Below are 11,950 nucleotides of genomic sequence, written 5' to 3'. Positions count from 1 at the left end.
TGTAAACGTAGGTGTAGGATATTAACGCAAAAGTCAGATTAAAGACGTGGTTGTGGTAGACAGATTGGGGTGAACGCCGGACTTTGACCAGGAGCCCGGTGTTTCTTTCCTGCTTTGAAACTAAAAATCATTAAATGTTTTTAGCTACGTTACGTAATGTTGTCATTTTAACCCAAACCATGATCTTTTCCTAAACCTAAACAAACGTTTCACAACGTTAACCACTCACACACTATTTTTTGAAAGTCTAACCGAACATTGGACATTTATTATTGTCCACTTGAACCGGAGTCCTACATATTCAAAAACGACGCCAAGGGGTCTTCAACAAGTATGTGAAAAGTTGGAAGTGAGAATGTGTTGGAGGTTCATGAACGTAAGGAAGACGAGCTGATAACCGAAACTGTCCTTACATACAAGAACAGGAGGAAAGGGAAAATTATTTAGAAACATCTAGAAGCCGTTCTTGGCGAACCACTGCGCTCTGGCGACCACGTCATTGGCGAAGTCCCCTTGAGGTGTCACTCTGTCCACCTCCTCGTACGTCAAAGGGATGACCCTCTCCTCACCTGCGATGTAGCACGCCAACGCACCTGAAAACACAGACAGAGAAGTTCAGGTATGTAAAGCCACAACACAAACTTCTCTTTGAACCAGACGCCCCTCAACACACAGCAGGTAATCTGCCTCGACCACTGCTGCTCCATCAATCCTACATTTCCCAAGTTGGTATTTTGGGAAAAACGCTTCACCTTCCTGTCACTCAGCTACAGCCAGCAGCCGTACAAAGTATTAAACCACCGGTTACAGGTGGTTATGTAATGGACTATTTCATGACTGGGACCAGTACTTTTTTTGAGGTTTTAAGTTTACTTTGCACAGAGCCAGGCGAGCTGTTTCCCCCCCATTTCCAGTATTTATGCTAAGCTAAAAAGCTGCAGCTTCATATTTACTGTACAGACAACCAACTCTCCAAGAGAAAGAGGGTTTTACTACGTTTTGAATTTTTCTTTTATCTGTCTTATACTTAAAATTTACTTTCCTCATTATTTTGTTTTTTTAATTGGTGTCCTTAACTGTTATTAGTAATGTGAGCATATGAATTCACCAATTTAACACTACTAAAATCAGTATGTGACATGTGGAGTCACAGTTTAATACTTTAGGATATGATTGGTAATTTTTTTTTTAAAAAAAAGGAACAAATAACAAATTTAGGGATTAATTGAGTTTCATGACACCAAGTTAAGTAGCTTTAAATGGTCTTCAATTGTCTCACAATGAAGAATAACGGACAGCCAGGAGTATGAAAATAACATCCAGGTTGTAAGAAAGTGAAATTTCTTTTAACAGCAATCTAAAACACATTTGTAACTTTAATTATTAAAACTAATGGAAAACTAGTGCAAGTCTGACGTTCCAGTCTGAATCCCCTCTGTGGACTGAAACTCGGTTAAAGATCTTAATTTTGTGATTGTTTTGTAACTACTAAAACCCAAAATGATTACAAAATTCATGAGCGCCCACAAAGTGAGGAGAGGATCAGTCCGTCCTCCGTGTCTTTACCTTTCAGCTGCTGCTCTTTGCTCCAGTCCTGCTTCGTCCTCTTCATGGTCTTGATGAGCTGGATGAAGAAGGTGACTCCCTGGTCCAGGTGCTCTCTGCTGAACGGGTTTCCTTTCACCGCGTGGTAATGCTTATTGATCTGCACCAATGGGACAACTTAACCAATCAATCCTGAATCCAACACGCTACACGTCTGTCTCATCACAAACTAGATGTTTTGTGTTTTTATGGTTCCCAAACATTGTTTAACCGCAGCCCCCTCCATAGTCTACAAGGTCAAAACATCAATAAATAAAGAAAACTGAAGCATCTCAAACTATAACCAACTAAATCACACAGACACACCTGCATGAGGCCGAAGCAGTTTTTGTCGAACTTTCCATAGCCGTTGGCGCCCAGTTTGGTTCCAGCCCGAGACTGTCTGGAGATTATGCCGGCGATCAGGGCCGGGTGGACGCTAAGCCTGCAAGAGACCACAGCAACCGTCAACGTGACTTTAAGAGTGTCTCTGTTATCAAAGGTTAGACTGTGTACAACATTAAGACAGCACAATTAGCAGCTATTTAAACCAGTACAGTAGTTACAAAACAATCACAAAGACCCTCAAAACAACCCAGAAAGAGACTCAAAATAACCATAGACAGACGCAAAAACAAGCGCAAGGAGAAACGAAATGACTACAAAGAGACTTAGTATGACCCGAAGAGACACAAAATGACCACAGAGACACACAAAACGACTACGAAGAGCTAAATGAAATGAATAAAAGTTACAGCCATCATTGATCTGACAGAATACTGTGGATGTTTAAAAACAAACAAAGACAAATTGCACAAGTTTTATGTTATTACATTTTTCCCACGCTGCTGATGTCCTCTTTGTACCTCTTCATCTCATTCAGGTCACTCTCTGCCAGCTGGTGGGAGGCTTCAATACCTGAAACAGGATCCGACACAAGACTATGAGCACAAAGAGAACAGAAGAATATCTATATCATAATTATGGTACGGGACTAAGAGTTGAAAATAAATGCATTAAAATTCAATATAAGAACTAAATATTTGACCTGTTGTAATTAAGTTGAAATATCCTTTATGACCATCAATCAGGTTTGTTCTGGGTGGACATCAGATACAATGAAGTGGCAGTGATTGATTCAATATGTGTTTCATGTCTGTGAGATCTGACTGAGTTGTGACTCTGAGATGAACGTGGCTTTTTGTGAACCGACCTCTGCTGAGCAGCTGGTTTGCGCTCGCCGTCTCTTCAGAAGCTCCCGTTGTTTCCACCTCGGTGAGGTCGTCGTACTCTGAAACACACAGAGGACAGACACCATCAGTCCTGTTCATCTCCGTCTCTCAGTGAAGTTTACGACACCTGACGACACCGTCCTCGTCTGTTTCTACCATTTCTTTCCCAGAACAACTGAAACATTTTGATGCCTGGTTTAAATGAGTCTTTCATTCTGTAATTTATAGGCAACTGAATATAAACAGTGCTTACCTGTGTATGTCTCTGCAAATAAACAAACAAACAAACAGAAAAACAGCAGTTTTAGTCACCGTCTTGTTTTCTGCACGTTTTTGATCAGTAAGTTCAAGTCTTACCTCCAAGAAGCCGTTCATCTGAGGAAACAACAGAGACAGAGTCAGCATTTTATTTATCATGCTAACAGTTAATTCTATTAAAATATATGCATTTCACACAGGAACGTAATCTTTATGATACAATTATGACTAAGTTCTGTATTATCGAAGCATAGGTTTCAAATTATTTTAATAATATGACACTTCATTCGAGTAAAACACATTTCTGTGATGTCAGATTAAACTGCTGAGCTCCAGTATTAAAAATCTATTAAGTGAATTCGTAAGTAAAGTGTATTTACAGTTAACAGCACTAGAGTGTCATATTATTCTGAGATGAACGTGGCTTTTTGTGAACAGACCTCTGCTGAGCAGCTGGTTTGCGCTCGCCGTCTCTTCAGAAGCTTCCGTTGTTTCCACCTCGGTGACGTCGCCGTACTCTGAAACACACAGAGGACAGACACCATCAGTCTTGTTCATCTCCGTCTCTCAGTGAAGTTTACGACACCTGACAACACCGTCCTCGTCTGTTTCAACCATTTCTTTCCCAGAACAACTGAAACATTTTGATGCCTGGTTTAAATGAGTCTTTCAGTCTGTAATTTACAGGCAACTGAATATAAACAGTGCTTACCTGTGTATGTCTCTGCAAATAAACAAACAAACAGAAAAACAGCAGTTTTAGTCACCGTCTTGTTTTCTGCACATGTTTTTGATCAGTAAGTTCAGGAACAGGAACTGCTAACAGTTAATTCTATTAAAATATATGCATTTCACACAGGAACGTAATCTTTATGATACAATTATGACTAAGTTCTGTATTATAGAAGCATAGGTTTCAAATTATTTTAATAATATGACACTTCATTCGAGTAAAACACATTTCTGTGAAGTGAATTCGTAAGTAAAGTGTATTTACAGTTGACAGCACTGGAGTATAAGAGTGTAAAGATAATTAGAAGCCTGGACATGTTTATTTCAAAAGATAAAACATGTCTGGCCTCAGAAATGTTTCTGAACTGGAGAAAAACATGATCACACAAGTTTCTTAATATGAACAGAGAACAGCTGATTTCTCAGAGTACAGCTCGACAGTATGGGCCCGAACAGGCGCCCTGATAAACTGCGTCCTCGCCACAGACACTGGAAAACGTTTTAAATATCTTTACTTCAGAGTATACTGACTACACTGTGAAGAAAGTCACACAGAGAGTTTGTCTGCAGAGGAAGTGAAATGATTTTACTTATATTAAACTAATGATATGGTGGAATTACAAGGGATCCTCTGTGTGCACTTTGAGTTTTTACCCTCAGGGGGGCGCTACAGGCGTGGAAGAGCCACTAGAAATGTCTTAATCCAGCCTTATTTAATTTGTTTGTTGATACCGTGTTTGTTGTCTACATATTTGCCCACTACTGTTTTAAAATGCTAGCTTAAAGCTATTTTCCCACCACATGGACTATGAAGTTACTGTTTTAATTAAGTGCATGGTATGTCGTGGGCGAACAGACTGTGTGAGCGCCTCATCTTGCTGTTTTCAGGGATCAGAGCCTGAGTTTTTTCCAACATCCAGAGTCTGTGGTGGTTTGACCTCCAACAGCAGCAACATGTATTAAAAACCACTTTTTGAAAGAAGTGAAATGTGACATGAAAACAAAGATGACCTTGTTCTCCGTCTCTCTGCTGAGTGACCAGATCGAAGCTGAACTCTGAAACAAGAAAAACACACAGAAGAGTTGAGTTTCCTTCCTCTGATAACTACCATCACTGTATCCTCCACGCTGCCACCTGACTCGCTATAAAACCGACCTGTCAGACGCCGCAGCGAAGAACGCAGTGAAGATCGCAGCTTCTCGATCATCCATACAGGAAACGCAAAGAGCATGACAGCTGTATTTACGGCAACCAGCACGATGGCGAAGACCATCACGAAATTACAACCAAGTCCTGGGTCGAAGGGATCGAACTCATCTAAAAACAGCAAGACAGGATGACGTGACGCTTACTCCTGCAGCTTGAAGACGCCGTTAATTCAAGTAAAAGTACAGAGATATGTCATTTTTTAACTTGTAGTCTTTAGTCCAAACCAACGCCGACTCCAAGTGACATCACTTGAGGATATTTAACAGAATTCACACAGCTCCCTTTAAAACATTTAGAAACCCGCTGGCGTGGAAGATCAGTGTGTAGCTGTGTCTCCTTGTCATGTTTCAGACGTCTTATTTCTTGTCTAAACTTTCAATATTTCACAAAAGTCCGTAAGTCCACAAACTGAAAACAGATTTAGATTCAGAACTTTGTATATAAAGTAAACTAAACACTGAAATGTTTTTTTGTACATTATATCTGATACTTCAAATTCATTTTACTGATTATACTTATGTACTTTTATTTAAGTAACATTTTTAATGCAGGACTTGTACTTGCTTGGAGTATTTTTTATAGTTAATGTATTGGTACTTTCACTAAGTGAAGGATGTGAATACTTCTTCCAATAGTGATCTTCTTCTTCCAAAAATCAGTAAAAACAGGTAAATTAGGATATTTACCTGTGATATAAATCTTGTTCTCGTTTGCCAGGCTCATTTCAGGTAGTTCCACTCTACAGATCACGGTACCATTTCCTGTTAGTGCTGCGGTTATAAGAAAAAACACGAGAAGGGTTAAATCCACTTACAAATCAGAAAAAAAGGCTACTAATAACTGGCTGTGAATCATCATGTTTTTAAGTTTTCTTCCGTATCACAGTCATCCAGTGACAGCTGACTGTACATCCATGCTGCTAACAGGAAGTGCTAACAGCTAATTTCGCACACTTAACGGCGCCAATTTGCCAAAATGTAAACAAATATAGGCTTAAATAAAACAAGGCTCCAGTTGTAGCTCACAGCGAACTCACTGAATCTATGGCAACATCCCCCAAAGCATTATGGGACTTGCGCTTTCTAAACTTACTGTGTGATTATATAACAAATGGAAATGAGACTCAAACTTCAGACCCTCTTAGCTCACAGAAATGACAAATTAAAACCTCGTTCAGGACAACAACTCATAATCTGACAGACATCATTCAATCGGTGCGAGTGATCCTCTCTGTAAATCTCATTTCATCGTTTATTTATGAAAAAGGAAAATAAAAACAAACAGGACAAAAAAAACACAAGCAGTTAGGGTGCAATTACCTTTAGCTGCTGCCACATTAACGAGCGCCCTGACGGAGTGGAGGTCATCTGGTCGGACTGATGACTCCGTCTGAGCAGCCAGGACGCTTCCGTCGGCGTCCAGCAGAGAAACCACCGGCTCGGGGCTCCAGCCGCTGGACTCACAGACGACAAACAGCTCGTTGGCTGAAGTGCGACGGACAGATATTTTCACCTCGGCCACCTCAGCTGGAGACAAACGCACACGTCACTACAGTATCTCTGCTGTGGTCTCATGATCAACGATAATTTAGCAGGTGCATTATTTCTATTGCACTTGGTAATAATTTTTTTATCTGATATGCGCAGCTCTTATTTAGTCGTTTGTCTGGATGTTGGTCCGGTCTGAAATATTTTCTCTTTTGGCTGTTCTGTTTTTGTGATATTAGTAGAATTAATAATAATAATAATAAGGTGTTAAAATGCTGTGAGTTCCTGGTGCACACTAGAGGGTTTTAAATCTTAACCGATTTTGAAAACGAGGGGTACCACAGAAATAACGACAGAATTAACTGATTTTTTATATTTTAATCTTAAGAACACAGAAACACCTGACGATTCAGTCAAGACGCAGGATCAAACGTGATTTCAGACATAAACAAACGTGGAGGCAGACTGTTGTTGTCAGCTGGTTGCACGTGTGTGAAGAAGAAAGAATCAAACTGTGGATGAATTTGAGGCTGAAAAGAGGGAATAAGGACGGTTTACACAGAAATACCCAACACAACTTGCTCTCATTGGGCGTCAATCTGGGTTTATCATATGCTCCAACCAGCCTCGGCTCGGGAACGCCCCCGCTACTGAACCCAAAACAGGCCCAGTTATCCTCTGGTTTAACATTACAGTAAAACACACTGAACGCCTGACAGATGGCAGTGATCAGCCAATCAGAGCCGTTGTTACTGGCTTGCCTACAAACGCAAACTCTGCATATCTAAACTTAACATCTTATTGCTTCATAAGTGAAGACTTCCACTTAGTTTGCAGCTAAGTAGGTTAAAGTAAACCCAATGTAACGAGTATAGCCTCTAAATACATAGTTGACCTTATCAATCACAGTAAGTGCGTTTCCTTGACACGTTCGATTCCCTTTAAATTAAAAAAGTTTCCTACAATCCAACTACAGCATGGCAAATTATTTTTAGATCATAGATAATAACGGCTCTCTGACCTCAGTTAGCGAGGCCTCTGTCTGTGAAATGGAGACATCTCGAATGGTCTAATCAGGAAGGCTACATGATGTTGTGTGGAACCAGGCGGGAGATCCAGAGGCCGTGTTTGTTTAGACTAGATAACTAGGACGAGTCGCACACACCTCCAGCTGTGACCTCGTTTCTGAGGTCTAACTGAAGCTGGATTGTCTCTGTAAGCCTCCTCTGCTGTGTGGGGTCCATTTCCTGCTACCAGTATTGTGAATAAGTGCGTTCACTTTAAGACAACAAAGACTAACGAGAGCGTTTAAATTGAGACTGAGCTCAAAGTATAAATTCCTCTTTGGTGATCCTCTGACTTTCATCTAGCGCCACCATCAGGTCAAACAAGTGTCCAACACTTTGGTTTACGACCAGATACCTGCATCAGCCTCGTCTGCACTTTGTGTTTACTGATAATTAGTTTACGTTAGCATGCTAACATGCTAAACTGACATGGTAAATCAAACCTGCTAAACATCAGCATGTTTGCATTTGTGCAAATCTGTGCTTCAGTGCAGCATCACAGAGCCGCTAGCACAGCTGCAGACTATTGTTATCTTACCAACGGTGAGCGAGACAAATATGTCCTCCACAGACGATCCTCGCAGAAGGACACACCTGGATTAGCATGATGAACAAGATAACGGGAGAATTTACTGATTCACAGGGGAAAAAATCACAATAAAAGGGTAAACTCACCCTAAAAAAAATCTATATAATATCCATCACTTACCTGTAGGTGCCGTTGTCCCACCGTTTGACACCGAGCAACTTCAGGGAACCGTCCTCCATTATGTCCGTTCTCCCGAGGTACTCTGGCGCCTTCTCCTTCACAAGCTCTTTGCCGTTGCGGAGAACATGAACCGTAAGTGGGGACACACCATCTACCCGGGACCACTCCACCGCCAGGAAAGGAGAGGGGTCGACAGACGTGGTGAGGTGACACGGGAGAATGACATCTTTGCCGAGAACTGCAGATATTCGCCAATATGAGCCGGTCTGTAGAGGCTTACCTAGAGGGACGAACCAGAAGAGGATACGACTGAATTAAGAAATTACAATTATTAATAACAAATTTTCATTTAATCTTTTTTTATTGTTATATTGAGAAAATGTCATAAAATAGAGTAAAAATTTCCAGAGCCCATTGTCGCGTCTTTAAATTGCTTGTTTTAACTTTAATTTAGGACCAAAACACTTCTGAGATGCTGGAACACCAGCATAATTAAACAACTATCAAAATGGTGTTTTGTAAATTTTCTGCTTAAATCTACAAACCTATTCGGCTCTAGTCTGAATCATCCACAGAACATATAAACAATTAGCATACATCCATGTTTCCCAAACTTGGGGTCGGGACCCAAAATGGGTCGCAGGCCCTCTTTTAGTGGAGTAAATCATAATAATGTCACAGTATATGAATGAGCGTTCTTTTTGCTACACTTGTCTGTTCAGCTGTGAGGGTTTCTCTCTGTCTCTTCTCCCTAACTTGATCTTCTGTCCACTTTCATACAGAATTTTTATGTCTGTAATCTGTGATCTGTCACTGTCGATCCTATGATGTTTAAACCCTCATTACTGAGCACTTCCCCGCATATTACACAGTGACGCATCTATATTTAAACTAAAGTACAAGGACGAGTTTATAGATGCGTCACTGTGTTATATGCGGGGAAGCGCTCAGTAATGAGGGTTTAAAAATGAATAAATTGAACAAAACACTCGCTGTATTTGAGAAAGTTCAAACATTTATTTTTACTTTGCAAAGAAGAATCCTTCAAGATGTGTTGATTCTATACAGCTCAACATACTGAATCAGGTTTTTTGACTCTCATGTACCTGAAAAACCAACTCGGAGACAGACTAAATGCTCAGCATGACCTCAGAATGGCACTTTCAAAACCTGAGCCCAGAGTAAAGATCACTGGTGAGATTGGTGATGACTGGAGGGCATAAGAAAATAAAAGTGGAGAAAGGGTGAGACGGTGGTTGTTTTTGTTAACTTTAATGTGAAAATTTATACATTTTATTTTGTAAATTTGGGAGCCAGGGAGACACCAGATTTATTTTTCGGGGTTTTGAGCTGAAAAAGCTTGAGAAGCAGTGGAACTCGCTCATAAACACAACTGAGGCAACTTCCAGTAAAACGGAAAGCAAAAACACAGAGCTTGATAACTCCAATAGCTGGTGTCCATAAGTGTCCTGAATGCCCTTCTTGGAAATCTACATGTTGGGATATTTGGGGAAATCCTAGTATGTTTGCCAGGAAAACAACGTACACGGTAGAGAATCCACTTTAAGCCTTTCCACATATAAAACAATCTTCTCAATAATTCGGGATATAAATGATCTATTAGTGACGCTCTATTTTATTTAAAACAAGTCAATAAACAGTCCTGTTACCAGCCGCTGACCTAAAGTTACTCTCTGGAGTCACGTGGGCTGCTGATTCTGAAAGTGAAACTATTGTTGATGTTTGTGCTGATGCAGTGTTGCGTTGACGCCGGTGAAACACCAAAATGTGTGACGTATCAGATTCTGTGATTACACCCAAACGACGATGTTTTCCTAACCATAACCAAATATTTTTCCGTATTTCACATGTGAACATACTGACCTGACGCTGGGTGAATGACGCTGATGAAAAGGTGCAGAAACCAGCTGCCGAGGAAGCTAAATCCAGCTGGCATCATTTTCAAAGTTAAAGAGGATGCAGATCATGTAAGCAAGCCGGGAGGCACACGGCGTTTACTGTTTATATACAACCCAAAGCACGAGCCTTCTTTCTCTGAGTTCATGGCGCATGCAACCAACTTGTTTAGGTGCATGCCACCAGACCACCACCTACTTCTACTTCTTCTTCTTCTTTGTACTGGCGACTTGCAACCAGATGGAGCATTATCGCCACCTACTGTATCTTAGTTACATCTGTCTAAATCCTTGTGTTCAGTTTGTTGTAAAAAAGATGAGATGTGTTTAAGCACCATCTTTCCAGAGTGTTCCAGTCCATTTCTCAAAGCCAGCCTTTGGTTTGAGTATTTATTGCACTCTAACAGCACATGCTCCACAGTTTCTGGTTGCTGCATGCCTCACAATTTCCAGATGGATGTTTTCCAACAAGGCGCAGAGATGCATTTAACTTTGTGTGACCAAGTCTAATTCTGCTAAATTGACACTGTTCTCTCCTGCTCTTCCCCAGTGTCCTTTTCCTCCCCCACTTTCTGCTGAATCTTGTATAAATGTCTTCCTTTATTTCCATTATCCCATAAACTCTGCCACTGCATCTTAATTTTGCTCCTTACATATGCTTTGATCTCGTCTTTGCTAACTGGTACTTTCAACCCATTTTTAGATAATGTGTCTGCCATCTCGTTCCCTTGGATACCAATGTGTGCTGGGACCCATAGAAACTGAACATAAATCCCCAGACTACTTATTCTGTTTAATGATAACAATATTTCAAACAATATATCCTCCCTACATTTTGACATTGTACTTTTGAGACTGGCCAGAGCTGCGCTTGAATCTGAACAAATTACCATTTTCATTGGTTTGATTTCCTCTATCCACTAAGATTGCCATCATTTCTGCTGCATATACCAATAAATGGTCGGTTTTCCACCACCTACTGTACCGGAGTGTATATATGAACGTGTACACATATATCTTGTCACACATTTTTAGGAACATTAGCCTACAAAACTCACATTACATTTTGCCATTAAATAAAGACATGTCCAATTGTATGTCCACATCTGAAAAAAAAAAAAACACCTGGATCTTTTCAGCATTTCCCTTTGAAGCCCTTCATTGGTTCCTGTATGCTGTAATAGTGTCTGTCTCTGTAATAAGCCTGAATGGAAACCTCTTCTAGAAAAATCCTCACAAAGTCTGTAAAGTCTGATGCAGGCTGTGCATCTCTGGCTGTGCTCGTGACTGAGGCTGCTTGTGTTTCAACTGGATCTGTGTGACCTGCTAAAGACGTCTGGACTGGGTCTGTACTAGTACTGGATTTGGATCAGCTGTGCAAGTCCTGGCTTATGATCCAGCATCTACTCTACTGACAAATAAGCATAGCCCCCGTATATGATAGATATCAATACTTGCTAGATATTAATGTTATCTGCTGCTTCAGGCCCGTTCAAACTGGCTCCCCCAGTTTCCTTTAACATTTTCAAAGCTAAATACTATTTATACTAGGGCTGGGCGGTATGACCATAAATGTTATAATGATAAAAAATTTCATATCGTTCGATATTGATAATTGTCAGAATAAATGTCACATCATGATTTCTATGAATTCAAAGGCAGATTTTTGCTCCTTAGTGAAAGCTGAAGAAACCAGATAATTAATTGTGGTTTAAAGTTTTATTTATGGTCAGAACATGAAAATCACTTACCAAA

General features: G+C 40.4%; 1 protein-coding gene across 1 annotated transcript; it reads right to left on the bottom strand.

The window, feature by feature from the left end:
* Positions 1-248: 248 nt before the first annotated feature.
* Positions 249-10,240, bottom strand: LOC119918979 (butyrophilin-like protein 1). The gene is made up of 16 exons (XM_038739555.1): positions 10,164-10,240; positions 8,280-8,559; positions 8,109-8,164; positions 6,336-6,542; positions 5,703-5,786; positions 4,963-5,124; positions 4,818-4,862; positions 3,787-3,798; positions 3,515-3,592; positions 3,174-3,191; positions 3,070-3,081; positions 2,798-2,875; positions 2,418-2,502; positions 1,912-2,029; positions 1,567-1,705; positions 249-593 (listed from the first exon to the last, which is right to left on the bottom strand). Exons 1-16 carry the CDS (start codon positions 10,237-10,239, stop codon positions 454-456), a joined length of 1,590 nt encoding a protein of 529 aa, XP_038595483.1. The 5' UTR covers position 10,240; the 3' UTR covers positions 249-453.
* Between the last annotated feature and the right edge of the window lie 1,710 nt (positions 10,241-11,950).

The sequence above is a fragment of the Micropterus salmoides genome, unplaced genomic scaffold (assembly GCF_014851395.1).
Source record: "Micropterus salmoides isolate LMB-PRFRI ecotype aquatic unplaced genomic scaffold, ASM1485139v1 Ms_hic_scaffold_2511, whole genome shotgun sequence".
NCBI classification, from domain to species: domain Eukaryota; kingdom Metazoa; phylum Chordata; class Actinopteri; order Centrarchiformes; family Centrarchidae; genus Micropterus; species Micropterus salmoides.
This window is presented reverse-complemented; position numbering and strand designations above follow the sequence as displayed.